This window comes from Aotus nancymaae, unplaced genomic scaffold, assembly GCF_030222135.1.
Source record: "Aotus nancymaae isolate 86718 unplaced genomic scaffold, 86718_ANA_hifiasm-v0.15.2.pri h1tg000028l, whole genome shotgun sequence".
Classification (NCBI taxonomy): Eukaryota; Metazoa; Chordata; class Mammalia; order Primates; family Aotidae; genus Aotus; species Aotus nancymaae.
The window spans coordinates 32,264,621-32,290,061 of NW_026988441.1; the positions used below are offsets into that span (position 1 = coordinate 32,264,621).

General features: G+C 52.4%; 2 protein-coding genes across 7 annotated transcripts in view; one reads left to right on the forward strand and one right to left on the reverse strand.

Moving 5' to 3' along the window:
- MAST1 (microtubule associated serine/threonine kinase 1) overlaps window positions 1-10,629 on the reverse strand; it is a 42,299-nt gene extending 31,670 nt beyond the window's left edge. The window contains exons 1-5 of one of the 3 annotated variants that reach the window (XM_012435878.2): window positions 10,570-10,629; window positions 5,597-5,628; window positions 3,393-3,481; window positions 2,883-2,958; window positions 376-454 (exon numbers count right to left, since the gene is read on the reverse strand). In XM_012435878.2, the coding sequence (XP_012291301.2) occupies window positions 376-454; window positions 2,883-2,958; window positions 3,393-3,481; window positions 5,597-5,628; window positions 10,570-10,608 (315 nt within the window). In that variant the 5' untranslated portion in view covers window positions 10,609-10,629. Of the gene's footprint in view, window positions 1-375; window positions 455-2,882; window positions 2,959-3,392; window positions 5,037-5,258; window positions 5,387-5,596; window positions 5,629-10,569 lie in introns of those variants that run through there. The other 2 variants (XM_012435877.2, XM_012435875.3) reach the window with 2 other exon arrangements.
- RTBDN (retbindin) lies at window positions 9,972-18,772 on the forward strand. Of its 4 annotated transcripts, none has more exons than XM_012435879.3 (6): window positions 9,972-10,087; window positions 14,643-14,829; window positions 15,671-15,755; window positions 15,860-15,970; window positions 17,697-17,793; window positions 18,325-18,772. In XM_012435879.3, the coding sequence occupies exons 1-6, from the start codon at window positions 10,076-10,078 to the stop codon at window positions 18,550-18,552; spliced, it is 720 nt and encodes a 239-aa protein (XP_012291302.1). In that variant the 5' UTR covers window positions 9,972-10,075; the 3' UTR covers window positions 18,553-18,772. The 4 variants fall into 4 exon arrangements, with proteins under 4 accessions (XP_012291302.1, XP_012291305.1, XP_012291304.1 ...); XM_012435882.2 differs by lacking the exon at window positions 9,972-10,087 and adding an exon at window positions 13,969-14,036; XM_012435881.3 differs by lacking the exon at window positions 9,972-10,087 and adding an exon at window positions 14,046-14,305.
- The last annotated feature ends 6,669 nt before the right edge of the window (window positions 18,773-25,441 follow it).

The following is a 25,441-nucleotide window of genomic DNA, read 5'->3' on the forward strand; positions in this document are numbered from 1 at the left end:
TTTCCTCACTCTGTTGTCCCGACTGGAGGACAGTGGTGCAATCTCAGCTCACTGTAGCCTAGGCCTCCCAGGCTCAAGAGATCCTCCCATCTGAGCCTCCCAAATAGCAGGGACCACAAGTGTGTACCAACGTGCCAAGCTAATTTTTAATTTTTTGTAGGGACAAGGGTTGCCCAGGCTGGTCTTGAACTCCTGGGCTCAAGCAATTCTCATGCCTTGGCCTCCCAAAGTACTGGGATTACAGGCATAAAAGCCACCGTGCCTGGCCCTAAACTGTCATCAAGCCCAGCCTGGACTGCTGGGTGTGGGTCTTCAGGCTGGAGGGGCCCTGCATTCCTTACCCATCCGCCCACTCCACCCACTTGCCACACTCACCGAGACGGTGGAGCTGGGTGTGTTGGTGCCATAGCCGGATGAAGGGAGAGAGGCCAGAGACCACCGGCGTCCGTCCGCCCTGGAACCCAGCCAAGGTGCTCAGAAGCCACCAGGCCCCAGCGGTGCCCCCATTCCTCAGGGTGTGGGTGAAGCCACTGGCCACGGCCAGGGTGGGGGCTGGGGAACATAGCTGCACTCTGAGATTCCTCAAGGCCCTCAGAATCAAGGGGATAAAGAGGGACTCTTCCAGGCAGGCACGGGGAATTGGTGGGAGGATCCGTCCCTTCTCTCCTCCCCATGGTCCCCTCTCTTATCATCCAGAGTAGACACCGAGAACTGGAAAAGCCCCCACCCAATGAAGCCTTTCCAGAGAGATTCTAGAAGTTTCCCCCAAGTGAACACTCCAGGAAAAAGCTCTCAGAGGGAGACTCTGGGGTCTTCTCAGAAAAGAAAGACCCCTCCCAGCCCCACACACACTTTGACATAGGATCTTGTGTCCTTATACTCTCGGGCACTCAGACACCATCACTGTTGCAGCCAAACCCATTAATGTTGGTGCGACTATCAGGTCAGGCTCACATACTAGCAGTGCACACATTCACACTTCACACACACCCAAGACACACACGCACACATGACTCCTCAACACAGACAGCCACACATATTCACTGTCCCATCCGTGGACCAAAATATCACACTCTCACACATTAACACACGATCACACATGCAAGACCAAACATGCACTCACCTATTGACACTTGAGCTTACAGAAAGACTCAGACCCACAGACTGACCCAAACATACTCTACACTTTCACATTCACACAGATGCACATTCCAGACACCTGTGCTCATGCTACACATTGAAACTGCACACAGCAACACACTCATTCACACTTGAACGCAGATGCAGACTCACAGGAACACACATTGGCACGTGATCATGTGAGTGCACAACACACATTGGCATGTGCACCTGTGTGTGGCTGTGAGACAATAAACACTGGCCAGGTGTGGTGGCTCACACCTATAATCCTAGCATTTTGGGAGGCCAAGGCGGGCAGATCACCTGAGGTCAGAAGTTTGAGACCAGCCTGACCAACCTGGTGAAACCGTCTCTACTAAAAATACAAAAAATTAGCTGGATGTGGTGGTGGGTGCCTGTTATCCCAGCTACTTGGGAGGCTGAGCCAGGAAAATTGATTGAACCTGGGAGGTAGAGATTGCAGTGAGCTGAGATTGAGCCATTGCGCTCCAGCCTGGACAACAGAGCAAGACTCCGTCTCAAGAAAAAAAAAAAGAAAAAAAGAGAGAAAGAGAGACAGTGAACACTGTGACTCAGAGCCACACACTCACACACGCTTACACCCACACAGATTGCACACTCACCTGGAAAAACACCTGGCATGCTCCCTCACATATTCACAGATGCTTCCAGTTCTACAGACACACGTTCACACTCACAGACTGGTGCCACTGCATAGGCATGTGATCCCTCACACAGTCACAATTACACACACAGACACCAGCACACAGATTGCACAGTTACAAGGACACACACACCCCATTCATTGGACTTCTCCCTTCCTCCTTCCTCCCAGCAGTGCCCTCACTTAGCCCTCCCCGCTTGCAGATAAACACGTGAGACCCAATTCCAGAGCCTTGCCCCGGCTCTCTATTGCCCTCAGCTAAATTCCATGGTCAATAGGCGTTTCCCCCACTTTCCCAAGGGAGCTGTCCTCTGTCCCCGCAGTCTCCCTTGACTCTCACAACACAGCCTTCATCAGTCTTTGCAATGATCCCCATTCTCTGGCCTGCCTGCCCTATTCAACTCAGAGGGTAGTGACAGGACGTCATTGACCCCATACGTCCAGCTCCTAAGAACATAGCAGGTGTTTAGACACCATTTTTAGAATGAATAGAGTTCAAAGAAAAAGAGACAGGCCTAAACTTCCAGAAAAGTTTCTCCAGAAAACATTAGAGAAACCGCTCTGCCTTCCCGTTTCACCAAAGGCCTGAAGAAAATTCACTTAAGGACACCCCAGAAACCCTCAGAGACCCTTGGAAGAAAACCTGAGATTCCTCCTCTCGAGAAACAGCCCTAGTCGTCCTCCCCCACCTCGGGGACCAAGAGTCCCTCCATGGGCATCGCGAAGTCTGCGCTTGCGCACCTCATCTTGGCTAGCCTGTCCTGTTGCTATGGAAACACCTGGCCAGGAGAGCGAGGCTCAGAGAGCCTCAAACCCCGCGCCCAGGGCGCACGCGCTTTCGCGCCGCCGCAAAGGAAGCCCCGCCCCCTTCCTCACTCCGGATCAGCTATTGGACCCCGCCTTCTTACAGGCCCCGCCCCGAAGTCTAGGCGCTCATTCCCGCTGGGACCTTGGGGCACTCGCTGGTCTCCCTCAGGCCCCAGCTCGGGTGCAATTAGGAGGAGAACAGACGGCAGACCAGACGGTGGGTGGGGAGGGTCTGCACAGGGTTCTGGGACCCTGGAGGGGAGGGACTCACCTTCGGGAGGAGGCAAACGAGAAGTGGGCGGGGGTGTTGGGGGAGAAGTTTCGGGGGCTGTCCAGGGGACTGCTGCCTGTGAGAGAAACGGGGTCAAATTCCGTCAGGCCTCTTACCCTAAAGCGACTTGCAAACAGCAGCCTGTCCTGTCTTTAGTCCCACTCATTGTGGGGAGACCACACCCCGTTCGCCTGTGGCACCCCCCCTCTAAATTTTTTCGTTGCCGAATCAGTCCGACCCCTTCCAAGCCGATTCTGCCTTCATCTGGGATGGCTCCACCCCTCAGGTACGACTCCTCCTTTCTGTCCCCTCCCGCCTGAGTCTCCGCCCACCAGTACCCGTCCCTCTGCGACTGACCACACCCACACAATCATGGTCCCGCCCCTTATCCATTCCGGTTCGCCTCCGTCGAAACTGCGCCCCTTCTGTGGCATGACCACGCCTCCTCGCCTGAGGCCCCGCCTCCTGTGGGCTGGTCCGCACCCACCAAGTCTCTGCCACTGGTCTCACCTAGGTGGCCTGGTAGCGGGGAGTGGGGTCTCGGCAGCGTGGGCGAGGTGCTGGTCAGGATGAGGCTTTTCCGGTTACTGGTGCGGCAGCTGCGGGGAAGGCAAGGCAGTGGGGCGGGCCGGGCCGCAGCCCAGTGAGTTCTTGAGCCTAACCAGCCGACCTCCCGTCTCAGATCCGTGCCTATCTCCCATCCGTGTGTGCTTGGAGGCTCCCTGGGAGGAATTCTTGAAGGAGGAGGTGTTGGAGGCCTCTGCAGGACTGTGTATGGCAGGCGATGTGCATATGACATATGTGTGAGAAACCCGCAGTGTGGATTATGTTGAGGGCACAGTGTCTGTCATGTGTGATGGTCATTGTGTCTAGGTGACACCATTGGTGATACTGAGTGTGTTTCCTTCAGTCTATACGTGACATTCACTGTAGGTATCCATGTGTGGCATCCACTGTATGAATTCAACAATGTGTGACGCTGAATGCATTCTGGTGTGATGCGTGTGACACCACCTGGGTTTATCTTGTGTGACACAATTTGCGTATTTATGTGTCTCTGTGACACAGTGTGAAATGCCACTTGTTCATAACAATGTGTGCTGTAACACAGGCAGGATGCAGTTTTCTTCTTTTTTTTCTTTTTTCTTTTCTTTTTTTTTATTTTTAGTCATCATCTTGCTGTGTCGCCTAGGCTAGAATGCAGTCTGCAGTGGCTCACCGCAGCCTTAAAATCCTGGGCTCAAGTGATCCTCCCACCTCAGCCTCCTGAGTAACTGGGACTACAAGCACCTGCCACCACGCCTGGCCAGGATGCATGATCCCCACTACATGTATCTATGTCTTTTTGTCAGATACTGTCCTTCCGTCTGGGTGTGACATTCACCATGTGTGTCATGTGTCTGTAGCATCTATTGTGTGAATTTAACATCTAGTGACACTGACCATGTCCCAACATGTCACCACATATGACAACCTCTGGGTGGGTCTTGCATGTGATAACGTGTGATTTTGCATGGTTCTGTCTCTGCATCTGTTTATCCTGTCAGTGTGACACAGTATGTGAGATACCTAGATATGATATCGTGTGTTGTGACATTGTTGGATGCATGGATGGGTTATTGCCACATATGTGTGCATTTTTGATGACATAATTGTGTGTGTATCACCATGCGTGTGACATCTTACTAGGTGTACATGACGTGATGCCCCTGCGTGTCTGTGCATGGTTCTGACCTGTGGCAGCTGCAACGCTAGGTATGTGTGGCACCTCCCAGTGTATCTGGGCCACTAGGACTGTGGTGTGTGTATGTGTGTGTGACATCATGTCCTGTGTGATGCTGTGTGTCACTATTTTCAGTGTAAGGCTGTGTTCTTGGGGGGGTTGTGTTATGAACCCCCCCTTTTTTCTAACCCTCAGCATCCCAATTCCCGAAGAGGGAGCCCCCAGCCCCTCCGTCGTCCCCTCACCCACAGCCGCAGTGACTGAGCATATTAGCGCGTCCAGGAGCACGCGGCATGGGGGTGGGGGGAGGCCAGGCTGCGGCTATTGTTCTGAGGGTGCCAAGCCCCCCAGCCTCCCCTTCTTCCTCTACCTCCACCAGGCTTTGGAGTCCGCAGCGCCAGCAGACAAAGGCGCCACAAACCCCCAGTGGCGCAGCCTCCTCCCCCCGCAGCCGTGGTCTCCAGCGTGCAACCCCCCAGACTCGGCCCACATCGACCCCCATACAACCCCATCCCCGGCGGGAAGGCGCAGCTCGAGCACCTCTGGCGCAGCTGGACCGGGCGCAGCATCCCGGGCCCCGCCCTGCGGCAGCACCCGGAGCACCTACTTTTGAGGGGAGGGCCGGGACAGTGTCTAGGGGATCGGGGGTCTACCTCTTGGTGCGGCGGAACATACTGCCGCCGGGGAAGGAGGGCATCGAGAAATTGGAAAGCGCGGTCCAGAGAGAGTCAGACATGACCCGGCGGCGGCGACATGGTGGCAGGTGCGGCAGCGGCGGCGGCGGCGCGGGGAGCAAGCGCGCGGGGCGGAGGCTGGAGCCGCAGCGGGCAGGGGAGGGCAGGGAAGGGGAGGGCCCTGCGGCTGCGGCTGGCCGGGAGAGGGCGCTGCTGCGTGCCGGCGAGCCAGGCCCCGCCCGCGCAAGCGCCTGACGTCCCCACCCCGGCTGGAGAAGGGGCGGTCAGCCCCCGCCAAGTATCTCCCCAAGGCTCACCTGCTGCTTTTCCGGGGCAGGGGCAAATCCTTCTGGAAGGCAAAGGGGCAAAACGATGAAGGTCAGCGTGGACCTGCCGTTGCTGCCCACAAGCATTCTCAGCTCTCTGGAGGAGCAGAAGCAGGGTAAGACAGGCCCCTCTTCAGCCTCGTCACTTTCACCCTTTGCCATGCATTGCGAGCCAAGTTTCTTGGGGGAGAGGATTCCTGGGTGATTCCTCTCCTGACCCCCAGAGACCAACAGAGCCTCAAGTACACAGGCGAGGCCCCATATAAAGGCAAGTGAGTTGGCATCTCAGTGTGTGATTGTGCAAATGAAATAGGAATGTTTATTTGATAACTATGTCTTGAGCACCTACTGTATTCTGACCCTATCATAGGCACTAGGGACACAGCAGTGAGTAAGTTACAAGTCCGGTGTGGTGATGTGCACCTCTAGTCCCAGCTACTTGGGAGGCTGGGGCAGGAGAATTGCTTGAAACCACGATTGGACACCAGCCTGAGTAACACAGCAAGACTCTATCTCAAGGAAGGAAAAAAAATGTTTCTGATCTTTTGGGACTAGCATTTAGAGGGTAAAGGGGACACTAAAGATTAGTGTAGAAGTGAACGAAATAATTTTGGTCAATGACGTGTCTTAGGAATAAAATTAAACAGGTGATATGACAGACAATGGCTGGGATGGAGACATATTGTCAGAGAGGGATGCTCTGTGGAGGTGACTTTTAAGCTGGTTGCTGAAAGATAAGAGCCAGCCATGGGAGGATCTGTGGAGAGAGTATTCCAGGTAGAGGGAACTGCAAGGACAAAGGCCTGGAGGCGGGAAGAAGCTTAGCATGCTCAATGAATGAATGAAAAGTTGAATAAATGAAAGGTTGAATGAATAAATGACTCATCTACACCTCAACAGTTCTATCTGACTGCCAGCTAGAGTCACAGAGTTGGGGTAGGGGGTAGGTAGGTAGAGTGACTCAAAACTGAGATTTAAAATGGGAACTGGGGAGGCTGAGGTGGGAAAATCGTTTGAGCTTAGGAGGTCGAGGTTACAGTGAACTATGATTGCACCACAGCTTGAGTGAGACACCGTCTCAATTTAAAAAAAAAAAAAACCATAAAAGCTTTAAAAAATTAAAAAATAAGGCTGGGTTCTGTGGCTCACACCTGTAGTCCCACCACTTCGAGAGGCTGAGGCAGGTGGATTACATGAGGTCAGGAGTTCCAGACCAGCCTGACCAACATGGAGAAACCCCGTCTCTACTAAAAATGCAAAATTAGCCATTGGTACATGCCTGTAATCCCAGCTACTCTGGAGGCTGAGGCAGGAGAATCTATGGAACCCAGGAGGCGGAGGTTGTGGTGAGCCGAGATCGTGCCATTGCACTCCAGCCTGGGCAACAAGAGTGAAACTCCATCTCAGAATAAATAAAATAAATAGCTGGCTTGGCATGGTGTCTCAGCCTGTAATCCCAACACTTTGGGAGGCCAAGACAAGTGGATCACAAGGTAGTAGCTCTAGACCAGCCTGACCAATATGGTGAAACCCTGTCTCTATAAAAAATACAAAAATTACAGGCTCATGCCTGTAATCCCAACACTTTAGAAGGCCAGCTTGACCAACATGGAGAAACCCTGTCTCTACTAAAAATACAGAATTCACCAAGCGTGCTAGTGGGCGCCTGTAGTCCCAACTACTTGGAAGGCTGAGGCAGGAGAATCAATTGAACCCAGGAAGTGGAGGTTGCAGTGAGCCGAGATCATGCCACTGCATTTCAGTCTGGGCAACAGAGCGAGACTCCATCTCAAAAAAAATAAATTAATTAAATTAAATTAAAATAATAAAATGGAAAGTCAGGTGATGGCCACGTGGGCATTTTAAATAATGACAATAATAATAATTAGTGGCTATTAACTTAATGTGTCTGCATTTGAAGAAGGTCACGTTCCATTTGTCAAGCTCTCAGGAAGTTGCTGTAGGGATCAGGAGATATGGGGTCTTGCCCCTTTTCTGAGGACAGGAATGGGGAACAAGGGCAGCACTTTCCAGCCTGTTTTCTATCCACAGAGTGAGGTGGAGGGAAGCTGAGTGGGGCTGCAGATAGATTTGAGGGAGAGTTTCAAAAGGCCTTTGGAGGGGACTCTTGTTCTAGACTATTTCCAGGATCTCTAAAAGCAGAAAAGCCTAGGTTCAAATCTCAATTTTGCCTTTTATGACCTTGGCAAATGACCTTCCAATAGTCCCGTGTCTCCTAGGATTTTGTGAGTTGATGCAGATGCCTAGCCCCTTAGCATGGTGCCTAGCACATATCAAGTACTCAATAAATACTAAGTCTTGAGGACAGGAGTTATTAAGGAGGGACATGCTGCATGACAGAGGATGGGCCACAGGGTCCTCCCACCCCCTTGTACAACAGACAAACATATAGGCAAGGCCAAAGGGCAGCCTTGCCCTCCTGAGCTACGGGTGACTGGTAATCCAAACCAGGTTTTCCCTCTGTCCTTGCATGATTCGCGTGAATGAGCCGCAGCTAGGACCAGTCGACCCAGCTGTGTGTCCGCAATGACCCAAGGGAAATCAAGACTTTGATTTTTGTGTCCACAGAGCCCAGGGGGTCCAGACCCGGGTAACCTGGCCTTGGAGGGCAAGCCCATAGGGGGCTTCTAAGCACCATCCGAAGAAATCCTTAAGGGGGGCTTTTAAGCACTAGCCAAAGAAGTCCTCGAACCCAGCTCCATCCGCTAGCGCCCCCGAACATTCTAGGGACGAAAAAAGGGTCATATTGGAGCGGTAGAAGTTCGGATCCTTGGCGTCAGTGTAGACAGACGCCACCTCCAACCTTAGCTGCAGAGCTGCTCTGCGTAGTGGATTCTGCTGCGCCTGCACAGGATTAACAGTTGACACTGCAGAGAGGGCATTCGAACTCAGGATGCTAGCTATGTATAAGAGCCCAGGGCGCGGTGGCTCACGCCTGTAATTCCAGCACTTTGGGAGGCCAAGGCAGGAGGATCACCTGGGGCCAGGAGAGTTCAAGACCAGCCTGGCCAACATAGCAAAACCCCCTTTCTACTAAAAATACAAAAACTAGCCGAGTATGGTGGCGCACGCCTGTAATCCCAGCTACTTGGGAGGCTGAGGCAGGAGAATCGCTTGAATCCGGGAGGCGGAGGTTGCGCCAATGCACTCCAGCCTGGACAACAGAGCGAGACTCCCTCTCGAAAAGAAAAAAATCCCAGCTGTACACAGGGCATGCTAGGCGCTCGGCAGTGATGCGACAATTCCTAAGAGGTTGCGACAATGTGTGTGGGTGTATCCAGGCAGCGAAATGGTTAACCCGCCAGAAGGGAAGCAGTGGGCACGGGACTCCTACAGGGGTCGCCGGACCCAGAGCACGCCTCTGGTTGGGTGAGTGGGTAGGTGGGTGAGTGGAAGCATCCTGGGTTGGGGACGGTGCCTGGAGCAGGAGTCTAAAGTCCCGCGTGGCGCTGAGCCAATGAGAGTTGACGCCGGCCCGGAGGGCGGCGACACACCGTGCAGTCCCCGCCTCTTTCCTCCCTTTTCTCACACCCGACGGCGCGGACCCAGCCAGGCTGCTGCAGCACTTTATTTAACTTTGTCTCATCTGCCTTCCTTTTCCCGGAACACACTCTTCTAACTCACCCCTGGGAGGGGGAGAGAATGCGGGGAGCACTTCAGAGAGGCCTAGGCTCCGGAGATCGGACCATCTGGGTTCTGAAAGTAAATTAGTTTTCCAACTCATGTCTGGTTCCAACATTATCCAGACACCTGGAAGGTCCTTCCTGCCGTCTGATCACCATTTTTCCTGCTGCACTGACCGATCAGCATCCCTTGGTTTTCAACCTCGGGAATAGTGGGGGAGTCTAGAAATGGACGAAGCCCTAAGTGAGGGTTTGAATCCTCTTTTCCCAAGACTCAGGCTAGGGATGGAGCCTGAGTCTGGGCCCATTCTTGGCTTTACCTAAACTCCAGATTACCAAGCCTGGGGCTGAGCTCCAAGGACGCTGAGAAGGGCCAGACCCTAGGCAGAGCCTTAGGGCACAGCTATCATCACCTTCCCTTCTGGGATGTTTGGGACCGAACCTCCGTATTAACCCTGAATTTCCGTATTAACCCCTTGGAAGCGCAGCTGAAGACAGGCAGAGGACCCTTCTCGGCTTCAGAATCCCTCCCTACCTTGGAGGTAGGACCTCCTGACACCTGAGTTTGTGCCTGCCTTCGCCACACTCCACAGCGATCCTCAGTGTCCCACTCCGTGCAGTGGACGCACGCCTCCTGCGCCTGCGCAGCCTCGCGACCAGTATCTTCTAAGGCTGCAAGGAGCTAAAAATCGCTCCCGCCCACCCACAAGCTGGGCTGGACTTGAGGATTGCGGTGGGGGGGTGGATGTTGTAGTGGAGGAGGTGGAATGAAGAGTGAGAAAGCTGTCTAGGTGCCTGTCCAATTAGGGCAGTAGGAAGAATCCTGATGGCCAGGCAGGTGCGTGGGGGACGCAGGGCGTCCTGTGCCTCGGGAGGGGGCTCCTGGGGTGGTGAGGGGCGAGGCTGCCGCACAAACATGTTTATACCTGCAGCGGCACCGGTGGCCCCGAGGGGCGCAAGCCCTAGGGCAATAACTTTGCTCTGCGCCCCCTCACCCCCAGCCTGGCGAGGCGCCAGAGCGATGACTTCGGCCGCAGCCCCCTCCCCCTAGGGCGGTCCAGGCGCCCCTCAGGCGATCCTCGAGGTGGAGCGCTAGGCTGCACCCACTCCGGCAGCTCCCTGGATCGCCGGGCGGCGCCTGAGGGGCGGGGTCCCCAGCGCGGCAGGACGCGCCGCCACAGCGTTCCCCGCGGTTAGCGTCCCGAGCCCATGGGAGGGGGCGCCCGGCCGACCCTGGTGCAAGTTCTCCCGCCTTCTGCCCGGCTCCGCCCCAGGGCGCCGACCTCTTGCTCTCCACCCGGGGCCCAGGCAGCGGCGTACCTGCAGCCTCCGGCGGCGGATGAGGCCCGAATCGTCCATGGCGGCAGCGGCGGCGACTTCGGCCGGGGAGGGAGGAGGGAGGCGGCGGCGGCGGGAGGAGGGAGGAGGGAGGGAGTGAGAAGCCGCGGGGACCGCGGCGGCGGCGGCGGCGGCGGCGGCTTGGGGGGGGATGGCGGAGGCGGAGCGAAGTGGGGCGGGCCCCGCGCCGTCACTGCGTCTGGGCGCCCTAGACCGGGCTCAGCCACCGCTGCCCGCGCTGGGGGGGAAGGGGCGGGCGGGGGGCGGAGCCTCCTGATGCCCCCATGGGAGCCAAGCTGCCGAGAGACCCCTATAAAGAGAGATACCCCAGGGGAGAGACATTCTCAAGGGTAGAACCCCCACTCAAGAAACACCCTAAAGGAAGGCTTCTCCCTGAGATACATTCCCTTTACATTCGTTCCCCCGGAGACCCCCTTGGTGAGACACATTCCCAAAAGGAGATAGTTTCCACAGGGACGCCCTCTCCAATCAAGAACTCCCCCAACCCTGAAAATCATTTCTAAGAGATATGGTCCCTGAGAGGTGACATTCCTCTCAAAAGCCACCCCCCCTGCCCACGGAAGAGGCATTCCCCGAAGATAAAGATCCCAAGAGTGACGATTCCCGTGGAGACCCTGGGGAGGATACTCCCAATGAGAGACCCGTAAAACCCATATCATCTGTGGGAAACTGTCCCCACCCATGAGACCTCCACAGCTCCAGGAGAGATGTCATTCATACAGAGTGACATTTTCACTGAGAAGACCCGTCCTCATGGGAGATGCAACCTCAGAAAAACATGTGCATGCATATTACGCGCCCCCCCCGCCCCGAAATCAGAGCCGCCTCAGGGAACCCTGCAGCCCCTCTAGCGACCCCTCCCTCACGGTCAGGATTAAGGAGCCAGGCCAGGCCATCTGTATTTATAGGAGCGATTAGCTGGTAGTTGGAGAGGGGAGCAGTTAAAGGGATTTTCACCTCCCTCGACGCTCCTCCCTGTTCACACAGATGAGGCCAAATCCATCATGCTTCCCGAAGCTGGAGAGTGTACGAGCCCTCAGCACTCCAAGTCCTGGCATTGGGGGACAGAAGGGCTTTCCAAGGGGTGGTGGCCGGTATCTGGCCCCAAGGTCCTGGAGGGCGCGGTCGCTGGGTAAGAGCGACCCCTACCGGACGACAGGGGTGACGGCAAACCTGGGTCCGGGTTTTTCCCCAGGAGCTTGTCGCCTCAAGTCCACGCCTTTGCCTGGGTTATGTCTGTCTCACTATGTTTGTCGGCACGTTTGTGTCGCCGTCTCGCTGAGTCCCTTGCTCCCACATCTCTCCGTTCATGGCCGGGACTCCGCCCCTGGCGACCTCTGTCACGACGGCGACCGCGGGAGCTCTCCTTGGTGCTGGTCTCGCACGCTCCTGTCCGCGGTGCTGAAATCCAAGCACAGGGTCGGGGGCTGAGATTAGGGAAGGAGAGAAGATACGGAGGCTCTGACGTAAGGCATGGCCCAGAGGCTGAACAGATCTGACCCACAAGCATCCTAGACCACCTCAAGATGGACCAGGGGAAGGCTAGGTCCAGCAGGTCTTGCTTACGGAGGCCTCCAGCACATCACTGGGTGCACACAGAGGGACCTAGAGACAGTGTCTACTGATTTGTTCACTTCCTCACCACTAATTGAGCACCTACTGTGTGCAACATAGTGTTTTGGGATCTAGGAGGGAGTACAGCAATAAAAGAGACGGACAAAAAGCCTCTCTTGCCCTGAGATGAGAGGCACACGAACACTTACATACAATCACATGCTCAGCAAACACACACATATATATTCAAACATACTCTGCAAACACACTCCACAAACAGATCCACACATACTGCAAATTAACACATGTACAAACACATACTCAACAAATGCAGATACACGCAAACATCCATAAATACAGATACACACAAACTCACACTGCAGCCATACAACACATACTTAAGAAACACAGACATATACACGCTCATCAAATGCAAACATACACAAACAACACATATAAACATACAATAAATGTAAGCACAGTCACATAGTTCCAAAACCAAGGGATGTCCAGCTGCACACAAATTCTCATCTAAAACACAAGTTATTCTCGTAATACAACACATAGATACACACCCCCATGCCCACTGCAAGCATGTTTTTCTCATCTGATTCTCCCCTTAGAATGTCAGCTCTATGAAGGTTGAGATTTTTATGTCTTTTATTTTTATTTTTTCAAGACAGGCTGCAGTGCAGTGGAATAATCTTGGCTCACTGCAAACTCTGCTTCCCAGGTTCAAACTATTTTCATGTCTCAGCCTCCCGAACAGTTGAGATTACAAGAATGTGTCACCATGCCCAGCTAATTTTTAAAATATTATTTTTAGTAGAGATGGGGTTTCACCATGTTGGCCAGGCTGGTCTCAAACTCCTGGGCTAAAATGATCCTCCTACTTCAGCTTCCCAAAGTGCTGAGATTACGGGTGTGAACCACCATGGCTGGCTGAAATTTTTGTGTCTTGTTCACTACTGCATCCCCAGAATCTAGCACACAGTAGCTCAATAAATGTTTGTTGAATGAATGGATGAGTTAAGGGAGTGTTGACAAGCAACACACATTCACAGAAACTTCAGAAGGACATAAAATGTGTACATGCTTCTGTGAGCTGGTGGACTAAAAAAGAAAAAATAAAAAGAGAAAAGATAATAATAAATAAGTAAAAAAAAAAAAAAAAGTGTGTACATGCAAACACACCTTGTTCAGCACACGACATTTCCTTCTTCACTCATAGTCAACATACATGGTCAATAACCTTTATCTTTGAATTCCAGGATACAAAAAGAAAAAAGAAAAAAAATCTTTATCCACTGACTTCCAACATTTTTGCAGGGACACCAACCCAATCCTACATTCTCCCTTCACTCATTTATTAAGATTATGTTTTATTTAACTGCACACACGTGGCTTGGGACACACAGTCCTCATCCAGATTCTGAACGTACACATATATATGCACACACACAACCAATCCATCAAGAAACACACATAAACATAACTTCACACAACAAACACACACATACATGCTCAACACACACATAGCCATAAACAGACACAGGTTCCTCGAACACATGCAGGTTTTAGGCCACACAAACACACCTTCCACACACACACACACACACTTCCACACACACAGAGACACACTCCCCACATATATAGATACAGAGCTTAAGCCACAAGCTCAACATAAAGGCAAACACAAGGATATACACATATACACACCAGCCCCAAATCGGCCAGCCTTTGGTCAGCTGGAGTGTGGGCGGGATGGTGGGAAGTCCCGCCCCTGTATCAAACCACGCCCCTTTCAGCTGCCCGTTTCCTGGACTGGATCCTGAGGTGTCTTAGCAGCCTCTAGACCCCAATCCAGCTAACAGGTGAGGGGCTGGAAGCCGGGGGGCAGGAAGGGGATAGTCTTGTCTCCACAGACCCCTAGCTGTCCCTGCCCTGGGGCTTTGGGCCCCAGTGACAGAACATGAGCCTGCCACACCACGCCTGGTCCCAAAGGCCCAGCTCTTGGTGCCCCTTAAGCCGATTGTGGGCCGAGAGAAGGTGACCCAGAGAGGGGCCAGCAAGGATCAAGAGGGAGGAGGGAGGCTGTGTAGAGAGGGAGGAATTACTGAACAGGAGAGGGGGATTGGAAGAGGTAGGGAGGTCCCCTTCGTTCTGAGAAAAGAGGGGGTCCCTTGAGGACTAAAAAGGTGGGCGATCCTGCTGAATGGGGGGAGGGCCACTGTGGTCTAAGCTTGGTGGGGGTGGCACTAAAGGGACAGAGAGGACATAGGTCTGATGGGAGGGGGTCTCCTAGGTTGGAGGCGGGCTCTGGTGGTCTCCTGGGATTTGAACGTCCTTGGCCACTGCCCAGCCTCCTCCTCAGCTGCACTTTCCCTACTCTGCCTGGCACTGCTTCTTGGTATGCATCGGGTGGGTGCCACCCTGAGCTCACAGAAAGGGATGGCTGAAGCCCACCCTATGCCTGCTAGCTTTTATCTCAGGTGGACATGGCCTGCAGGGTCCACATGCGACCCATCAGCCTGGCCTGGGTCCTGCAACTGACCCTGGCATGGATCCTGCTGGAAGCCTGTGGAGGGAGCCGCTCACTCCAAGCCAGGTCCCAGCGACACCATGGGCTGGCAACTGATCTAGGCAAAGACAAGCCGCACCTGGCAGGTGAGCACCCCGGACCCTGCCTCATCACCAACACCCAGAAACCCACACCTACTCTCCCATGGCAATGTTAGAATTTCCTTATGAGAAGATCCTAGCATGGCCACCAGGGTGGGAGGCAGGGATAGTACTGAAGAATGGTGGTTAAGAGACTGCCTGGGTTTAAATCCCAACTCTGCCACCTTGTAGCTGTGTGACTCTGAGGAAGTCATTTAACCTCTCTGAGTCTCACGTTGGCCCCCCAAAAAAATAGCAAACATACCTCGAAGAGCTATTGTTAAGATTAAACCAAATCTTAAACCAAGCAGGGCACGGTGGCTCACACCTGTAATCCCAGCAGTTTGGGACGCTGAGGTGAGCAGATCACTTGAGGTCAGGAGTTTGAGACCAGCCTGGCCAACATGGTGAAACCCCGTCTCTACAAACAATACAAAAGTTAGCTGAGCGAGGTGGTGTGCGCCTGAAATCCCAGCTACTTGGGAGGCTGAGGCACGAGAATTGCTTGAACCCAGGAGGCAAGGTTGCAGTGAGCTGAGATCGAGCCACTGCACTCCAGCCTGGGTGACAGAGTGAGACTCTGTCTCAAAACCAAAAAAAAGGAAAAACATTAAGCATATGTGTCACTACCAGGCACGTGACAAATACTAAGCTGATTATTATAAATGAGAAATGATTATTACTACTTGAAGCTGCATTTGCATTCCAAAGGAAGGGTCTTAAGACACAGGTTTGTGAGGATTGATGTGTGATTGGGGTCTCCCTCGTCCGGGGGATCCCCAGGCCTCAGTTCGCAAACCTTATCTGAGGATCCAAGACTCTGGCTCACAGGGGTCCCCTTTGCCAGGACCTTGTTGTCCCTCAGAGATGGACACAACAGAGACATCGGGCCCTGGGAATTATCCAGAACGCTGTGGAGTGCCGAGCCCTGAGTGAGTACAGCACCCCCCGGTGTTTTCTCCTGTACTTTGCCCCACTTTCCCCGGAACTCCCCTCAGGTCCTGACCCATTGGACCCTATCTCTCCCGATGTCCAGGTGCGAATCCTTCCTGGAACACCTCCAACGTGCCCTGCGCAGTCGCTTCCGCCTGCGGCTATTGGGGGTACGCCAGGCACAGCCGCTCTGCGAGGAGCTCTGCCAGGCCTGGTAGGAGATGCGGGAGCAAGGGGCGTGGCTTGTGACTTGCGCGGGGGGAGAGGGCGGAGCCTGCGGTTTGCTTGGCCTTCTGCGTGAAGGAGAGTGGCCTCCAACACGACCAAGGTTTAAGAGATGCAGCTTAATGTTTAGAACCCAGGTAGAAAGGTGGGAGGCGTGAGAAGCCCCCAACTTTTAAGATACCTGCGTATGGCGATGTGGCTTTTCAGAGCCCTGAGATTTTCTTTTCTTTTCTTCTCTTCTCGTCTCTTTTCTTTCTTTTCTTTTTGGGATGGAGTTTTGCTCTTGTTGCCCAGCCAGGCTGGAGTGCAATGGCGCGATCTCTGCTCACTGCAAACTCCGCCTCCTAGGTTCAAGCGATTCTCCTGCTTCAGTCTCCCTAGTAGCTGGGATTACAGGCGCCCACCACCACGCCCAGCTAAGTTCTGTTTTTGTTTTTTTTTTTTTTTTTTTTTTTTTTTTTTGAGACGGAGTTTCGCTCTTGTTACCCAGGCTAGAGTGCAATGGCGCGATCTCGGCTCACCACAACCTTCGCCTCCTGGGTTCAGGCAATTCTCCTGCCTCAGCCTCCTGAGTAGCTGGGATTACAGGCACACGCCACCATGCCCAGCTAAATTTTTGTATTTTTAGTAGAGACAGAGTTTCACCATGTTGGCCAGGCTGGTCTCGAACTCCTGACCTTGATCCACCTGCTTCAGCAGTGGGGTTGGGATTACAGGTGTGAACCACCGTGCCAAGTCAGGCCCTGAGATTTCTTAAGGGGTGAGTCCTCTTGATTGAAAAAAAGAACGTGAGGGGGCAGGGAAAAAAAAAGAAAGAAAAAGAAAAGAGAACGTGAAAGGGTGGGTGCTTGTAATCTCAGTCGTTGGAGAGATCAAGGCAGGAGGATTGGTTGAGGCCTGGAGTTCAAGACCAGCTTGGGCAACATGGCAAGACCCAGTATCAACAAAAAAATTAAAATTAATCAGACATGGGCTGGACGCAGTGGCTCATGCCTGTAATGCCAACACTTTGTGAGGCCAAGGCGGACAGATCACCTGAGGTCAAGGGTTCAAGACCACCCTGGCCAATATGATGAAAACTCGTCTCTACGAAAAATACAAAAATGAGCCGGGCACGGTGTGGGCACCTGTAATCCCAGCTATGCAGGAGGCTGAAGCAGGAGACTTGTTTGAACCTGGAAGGCAGAGGTTGCAGTGAGCAGAGATCTGTCCACTGCCCTCCACCCTGGGAAACAGAGCAAGACTCTGTCTCAAAAAAAAAAAAAAAAAAATTATTCGAACATCATGGCGTACACCTATAGTCCCAGGTACTTGAGACATTGAGGTGGAAGGATTGTTGGAACCTGGGAGGGCAAAGCTGCCAGAAGCCATGATCACGCCACTGCACTCCAGCTTGAGTCACAGAGTGAGACCGTCTCAAAAATAAATAAATAAATAAATGGAAAATGAAATCGTGAGGAAATATGAGGGGTTGGCCTGGAACAAATGGTCTGAGGTCTGCAGGGACGAGGCCAGTTGTGACATAACCCAGAGTATAGAAAGATCTGGTAGAATATGGGGCAAGGTGAAATCTGGAGAGATGGGGTTAGTAGGGGAGTGGTTCTAAGAGGCGGGGCCTGGATCCGAGGGAGGAGCATAAACTGAACTCAGTCCTGAAGAGCCGGAATCCCGCGGAAACGTAGCTACAAAGCCATCTCTCCACATGCTATCTCCAGGTTTGCCAACTGCGAAGATGATATCACCTGCGGCCCAACTTGGCTCCCACTCTCAGAAAAAAGGGGCTGTGAGCCCAGCTGCCTTACCTATGGACAGGTGAGCGTGGGGCAGAGGGTGAAGGGAAGAGACTGAGAGCCTCCTCACCAAGTTCTTTCTTACCCTGTCTAGACCCCAGAGATCGGATTGGCACTCCCCAGGTCCCGGTTTACACCCTTCCCTAGGTCAGCCTCCGTATTGGGTTGTGCCTGTTGACTCCAAAAGCTCTCAGAGTCCAGATTTGCCCTTCCCAAGAAACTGTCCCTGCTCTGGGCCCATCCACTGTTCATCCTGGAGGACCCAGAAGCCCAGTCATCCTCTATAAAACCCCAGCCTTGATATAGACCTCTCTGCACGCCCCCACTGCCCTCAACCCTGATTCAGGCCCCTAGGGCCCAGTAAGAACCTTCACCCCCTCCCAGGGACCTGCCCCCACTCTGGTCCCGCACATAGATTCCCAGGCCACACGCTTCCGCTCTGATCCCAATCCCAAAGGAACTGACAGGCCACGCCCCTAGGAGGAAGACCTGCCCCCCCACCCAAGTCTCCGGACTCCGCCCACTAGAGCCCTGACGCCACCCTTTTTCCTAGACCTTCGCAGATGGGACGGACCTTTGTCGCTCGGCGCTGGGCCACGCCCTACCGGTGGCTGCTCCTGGCGCCCGTCACTGCTTCAACATCTCCATCTCCGCGCTACCACATCCCAGACCAGGACGGCGGGCCCGGGAAGCTCCCTCCCGGCGCTCCCGCCGCCCTCGCAACTCCATCCTGGACGCTGCGGGCAGCGGGAGTGGCAGTGGAAGCGGCAGCGGTCCCTAGCGGACGCGTGGCCCTGAGTAGGGGGCGCGTCCCTTCCCCCGGCCCCGCCCCTCAGACACCCAGAACCCACCCCTCTCCCTCTGAGCGTTCTGATAGTTTCCAGATTTGTGTCCCTCCTCCCTGGAGCTCCAGAGACACCTCTCTCCAGCTTATCCCAGAAATGACCCAACTCTCTCTCACTTTTCCCTCTCCCTCTTGAATAAAGTCTCCAGCTAGAGCATGTGATGTGGCTGCTTCTTGGGGAAATAAGTGGGAAGGAGAATTGTCAGAAAGTAACAGGTGTCTCAGGTCTAATTCTCAGATCCTAGAATTAGTAACTGATTCATCCTAGAGTGTAAATGATGGATAGCTTGTACCCTAGAGCAGTCAACATAACTCAGAACACCCAGGTGTTGGAAATGGAGAGGGGGTTAGAAAAGGGGCCGACAAGGGCAGGAGAAGTTCCTTCCCACTGTGTGCCACCAAGGCTGCCAAGAAGCTGCCTAACTTGTATAGCCCTCAAGACAAACTTCAAGGCCGGGTGCAGCGGTTCATGCCTGTAATCCCAGCAATTTGAGAGGCCGAGGTGGGTGGATCGCTTGAGCCCAGGAGTTCAAGACCGGGCTTGGCAATACAGTGAGAACCTATCTCGGAAAAAAGAGAGAGAGAAGGGAGGGAGGGAGGGAGGAGGAAGGGGGAAGGAGGAGGGGGGAGGGGATGGGGGAGGGAGGGGAGGGAGGGAAAAATTTTAAATGAGCCCAGTGTAGTGGTGCGTGCCTGTACTCCTAGCTGCTCAGGAGGTTGAAGCAGGATTGCTTGAGCTCAGAAGTTCAGGGCTGCAGTGAGCCACGATCACACCACTATATTCCAGCCTGGTGACACAGTGAGACCCTGTCTCAAAAAAAATAATAATACACGCAGACACTGAATACCAAGCTGCGCATGGTGGTATGTGTTGTACTCTCAACTACTTGGGAGGCTGAGGTAAGAGGATCAATCTAACCCAGAAATTTGAGGCTGCAGCAAGCTATGATCCTGCACTCCAGCCTGGGCAAAGGCCAGACCCCAACATTTTTTTTTTTTTTTTTTTTTTGAGACTGAGTTTCACTCTTGTCGCCCAGGCTAGAGTCCAATGGCAGGATCTCAGCTCACTGTAACCTCCTCCTGCCTCAGCCTCACTAGTAACTGAGATTTTTTTTTTTTTTTTTTTTTTGAGACGGAGTTTCGCTCTTTTTACCCAGGCTGGAGTGCAATGGCGCGATCTCGGCTCACCGCAACCTCCGCCTCCTGGGTTCAGGCAATTCTCCTGCCTCAGCCTCCTGAGTAGCTGGGATTACAGGCACGTGCCACCATGCCCAGCTAATTTTTTGTATTTTTAGTAGAGACGGGGTTTCACCATGTTGACCAGGATGGTCTTGATCTCTTGACCTCGTGATCCACTCGCCTCGGCCTCCCAAAGTGCTGGGATTACAGGCGTGAGCCACCGCGCCCGGCCAGTAACTGAGATTTATAGGCACCTGCCACCACACCCGGCTACATTTTTGTATTTTTAAATAGAGACAGGGTTTCACCATGTTGGTCAGGCTGGTCTCAAACTCCTGACTTCAGGTGATCCACCCGCCTCAGCCTCCCTAAGTGCTAAGATTACATGGGTGAGCCACTGCGCCTGGCTTTTTTTTTTTTTTTTTTTTCCCACACAGTCTGGCTTTGTCTCCCAGGCTGAAGTGCAGTGATGCAATCTTGGCTCACTGCAAACTCCACCTCCTGGGTGATTTTCGTGCATCAGCCTCCAGAGTAGCTGGGATTGCAGGTGCAGACCACCACACCTGGCTAATTTTTGTATTTTTAGTAGAGCTTGTCCAAGACCTCAAAACATATTAGACATACACAGACTACAGAGTTTGATGGGAATGACCAGGAGTGGTGGTGCGTGCCTGTAATCCCAGCTACTTGGGAGGCTGAGGCAGAATTGCTTGAACCCGGGAGGCAGAGGTTGCGGTGAGTCGAGATCGTGCCATTGTACTCCAGCATGGATGAGCAACAGAGTGAGACACTTTCACAGTTCTGGGCTTTGACTCGGTTCAGCTGGGCAGTTCTTCCTGAAGCTCTGTCATGCACTTGGAGATAGTGGCTGGGGCTGGAATCATGCAGTCTTCCTTGCTGATATATCAAGGCGTTGGCTGTTGCCTTGAACTTCTGCTTGGGCTGTTGGGCAGAATATCTGCACACAGTCTCTCTGTGGCTTGGGCTTCCTCTCAACATGGCAGCTAAGTTCTAAGGGAAATGTCCCAAGAGGGCAAGCCAGGTGGAAGTTGTTTCACTTTTGATGACTTAACCCTGGGACTCACAGTGTCACAACTTTCACTTTCTATTCACTACAGTGAGTCACTGAAGCCAGCTCATATTCAAGGAGAGGCATCACAGACTCCACCTCCAATGGGAGGGATGTCAAATAAAATGCTTAGAAAGTGTGGCACATAGTTATCAAAGAATGTAGACACCATCTATTATGATTGCTTCTTGTGGCTGTTACGTACTGTTATTGATGTTATAGACTGTGTAATAGTGACGAGGAGCAAGCATTCAAGGAAGAAAAGTAAAGCAAGTCTTTGAAGGATCTCCAGTCAGATAATAAAGCCACGGAGAAGGACATTCCAAGTCAAAGGCCTGGAGATTACATGTTCTGGGAACTCTGAGCTTCTCAGGAGGCCTGGGATACAGTATGGGAGATGGGGTCTGGTCCTGGAAGACACTGGATGCCAGGCAAAGAAGGCACTTGAACCTAAGGGTAGAGTGTGATGTACCAGGCATGGTGTCTCACACCTGTAATTCTAGCATTTTGGAAGGCTGAGGCAGGTGCATTGAGATCCGGAGTTTGAGACCAGCCTGGGAAACATGGTGAAACCCCATCTCTACTAAAAATAAAAAATAGCCAGGTGTTGTGGTGCACACTTGTACTCCCAGCTACTTGGGAGGCTGAGGTGGGAGGATTGCTTCAGCGTGGGAGGTGGAGGCACTGCTGCCCTCCAGCTGGGGCAACGGGGACCATGTCTCAGAAAAAAAAAAAAAAAAGTGTGTGTGTGTGATGCAAGGTTTGGCAGTCTCAGTTACTTGGGGGGTTGAGGTGACTGTATTGCTTGAGGCCAGGAGTTCAGAAACAGCATGGGCACCATAGCCAGACCTCATCTCCAAAATAAAGTTGCATGGAGTGAAGAAATGCTATGTTATGGGTTGAATGGGTCTCCTCCCATTCATATGTTCAAGTCCTAACTCCTAGTACCTCAAAATGTGACTGTATTTGGAGACAGCATGTTGAAAGAGATAATTAAGGCAAAACAAGGTCATATTTGTGAGCTCTAATCCAATGATTATAAGAAGTTAGGACACATGGCTGGGCACCAAGGCTCACGCCTTTAATCCCAACACTTTGGGAGGCTGCAGTGGGAGGATCCTTTGGACCCTGGAGTTTCAGAGCAAACTGTGAAACACGGCAAGACCCCCATCTCTATTAAAACAAATTTCTTTTTCAGATGGAGTCTCTTGCTCTGTCACCCAGGCTGGAGTGAAATAACACAATGTCAGCTCATTGCAACTTCTGCCTCCCAGGTTCAAGCGATTCTCCTAAACTTCCTGAGTAGCTGGGATTACAGGCAACCACCACAACACCCGGCTAATTTTTGTGTTTGTAGAACAGATGGGGGTCTCACCATGTTGGCCAGGCTGTTCTCAAACTCCTGACCTCAGGTGATCCACCTGCCTCGGCCTCCCAAAGTGTTGGGATTACAGGTGTGAGCCGCCGCACCTGGACAAAACTTTTTTAAAAAATTAGTCAGGTATGTTAGAGCACCCCTATAGTCACAGTTACTCAGAAGTCTGAGGCAAGGGGATTACTTCAGCTGAGTTCAAGGCTGCAGTGAGCTATGATTATGCCATTGCACTGCAGCCTGCATGAGAGACCTTGTCTGGAAAAAATAAACTGAAGAAACCAATCCTGCTGACACCTTGATCTTGTACTTCTAGCTTCCAAGACATAGAGAAAATAAATCTCTATTGCGTAAGCCATCCAGTCTCAGGTACTCTTGTTACAGTACCTCGAAACAACTAAAGAATACTCCACAAATAATACTCTCGCATCATCCTGGGTGTCCATCATCACAGTGTTTCTTTTTCATTTTTTCCTAGACAGAGTCTTGCTCTGTTGCCCAGGCTGGAATGTAGTGGTGTGATCTTGGCTCACTACAACGTCCACCTCCCAGGTTCAAGCAATTCTACCTCAGCCTCCTGAATAGCTGGGATTACAGACGTGCGCCACCACGCCTGGCTAATTTTTGTATTTTTTGTAGAGGTGGCATTTCACTATGTTGGCCAGGCTGGTCTCGAACTCCTGACCTTGATATCTGCCCTCCTTGGCCCCTGAAACCTCTGGGATTACAGGCGTGAGCCACCATGCCCAGCCACAGCATTTCTCTAAAAGTGTTGACACCGGGCAGGGTGACTCACACCTGTAATCCCAGCACTTTGGGAGGCTGAGGAGGATGGATCACCTGAGGTCAGGAGTTCAAGACCAACCTAACCAACATGGTGAAACCCCGTCTCTACTAAAAATACAAATTAGCCAGGTGTGGCAGCGCAAGCCTGTAATCTCAGCTACTGGGGAAACTGAGGCAAGAGAATTGCTTGAACCCAGGAAGCAGAGGTTGTAATGAGCTGAGATCCTGCCACTGCACTCCAGCCTGGGCACCAGAGCAAGACTTTGTCTCAAAAATAAATAAATAAATAAAAATGAGGAGAAAATAAATGTTTTTAAAAAAATGTTGGCTGGGCATGGTGGCTCACTCTTGTAATGGCAGTCCTTTGTGAGGCCGAGGCAAGAGAACTGCCTGAGCCAGGAGTTTGAGACCAGTCTAGGCAACACAGAGAACCTGTCTCCACCAATAATATTTAAAACATTAGTTGAGTAAGGTGTCCTGTGTCTCTAGTCTCAGCTATTAGGGGGTATGAAGTGGGGAGATGGCTTGGGCCCAGGAGGTGGACACTGCAGTGAGCCATGATGGCACCACTGCACTCCAGCCAGGGCAACAGAGCAAGTCTCTGTCTAAAAAAAAAAAAAAAAAAAAAATACTCAGCCAGGCATGGAGGCATGCGCCTGTAATTCTAGCTACTTGGGAGGCTGGGGCGGGAGAATCGCTGGAGGCTGGGGCTGGAAAATCGCTGGAGCCTGGGAGGTGGAGGTTTTAGAGCACTAAGATCAGCCACTGCACTCCAGCTTGGGTGACAGAGTGAGACTCTGGTTCAAAAAACCAAAAAATGAAACAAAAAAAACTTTGGGCCGGGTGTGGTGGCTCATGCCTGTAATCCCAGCACTTTGGGAGGCCAAGGCAGGAGGATAACCTGAGGTCAGGAGGTCGAGACCAGTGTAACCAACATGCTAAAACCACATGCCTACCAAAAATACAAAATCAGCTGGGTGTGGTGGCGGCGCCAGTAATCCCAGCTACTTGAGAGGCTAAATCAGGAGAATGACTTGAACCCAGGAGGCAGAGGTTACAGTGAGCAGAGACCACACCATTGCACTCCAGCCTGTGCAACAGAGCCAGACTCCGTCTCAAAAAACAAACAAACAAACCAACCTGTGGGCATGGTGGCTCACACCTGTAATCCTAGCACTTTGGGAGGCTGAGATGGGAGGATTGCTTGGGCCTGGGAGGTGGATGTTGCAGTGAGCAATGATGGCGCTATTCCACCGCAGCCTGGGCGACAGAACAAGACTCTGTCTCAAAAAAAAATTATAAACTACAAGAAGCTGGGCAGGGTGACTTGCACTTGTAATCCCAGTACTTTGAGAGGCTGAGGTGGGAGGATTCCTTGGTATCACGCATTCGGGACCACCCTGGGCAAGAGACCCTATCTCTATTAAATATAAACAAATGAATAAACTAAACTGCAGGTCAAGCAACAAAATAGGAAAGGGTTACACAACCACTTAGACATCATCTCTAGACTGTATCTGGTCAAGCCAGTAACGTGTACTGTCTAGGGTATATTTGCTTCCATTTGTAGACCAAGAAAAGAAACAAAATAGCCAGGCACTTATTGGTGGCTCACACCTATAAATCCTAGCACTTTGGGAGACTGAGGCAGAATCGCTTGAGCCCAGTTTTCGTTTTGTTTTTTGGGTTTTGAGATGTCTTGCTCTGTCGCCAGGCTGAAGTGTAGCACATCTTGGCTCACAGCAACCTCCGCCTCCCAGGTTCAAGCAATTCTCCTGCCTCAGCCTCCTAAGTAGCTGGGACTAGATGTGTGTACCACCATGCCCAGCTAATTTTTGTATTTTTAGTAGAGACAGGGTTTCATCGTGTTGGCCAGGATGGTGTCGATCTCTTGATCTCGTGATCTGCCCGCCTTGGCCTCCCAAAGTGCTGGGATTACAGGCGTGAGCCACTGAAACCGATCAAACCCAGGAGTTTGAGACTAGCTTGGGCAACATAGGGAGACCCTGTCTCTAAAAAAAAGTCTTTTTCTTTTTTGAGAGAGTTTCACTCTTGTTGCCCAGGCTGGAGTACAGTGGCAAGATTTCAGCTCACCGCAACCTCTGTCTCCCAGATTCAAGTGATTCTCCTGCCTCAGCCTCCTGAGTAGGTGGGATTATAGGCATGTGCCACCACGCCTGGCTAATTTTGTGTTTTTAGTAGAGATGGGGTTTCTCCATGTTGGTAAGGCTGGTCTCGAACTCCCCATCTCAGGTTATACGCCTGCCTCGGCCTCCCAAAGTGCTGGGATTACAGGCGTGAGCCACAGCACCCAGCCAGATTTCTATTTCTCATAGAGATGGGGTCTATGTTGTCTTCTATGTTGTCTAGGCTGGTCAAGATCCTCCTGACTCAGCCTTCCAAGGCACTGAGATTATAGG

What these genes read in the sequence shown, in the direction of transcription:
- RTBDN (XM_012435879.3), top strand. An exon ending in AGACAAGCCGCACCTGGCAG is followed by an intron (nt 14,830 to 15,670) that starts GTGAGCACCCCG and finishes CCCCTTTGCCAG; the next exon opens with GACCTTGTTGTCCCTCAGAG. An exon ending in GAGGAGCTCTGCCAGGCCTG is followed by an intron (nt 15,971 to 17,696) that starts GTAGGAGATGCG and finishes TGCTATCTCCAG; the next exon opens with GTTTGCCAACTGCGAAGATG.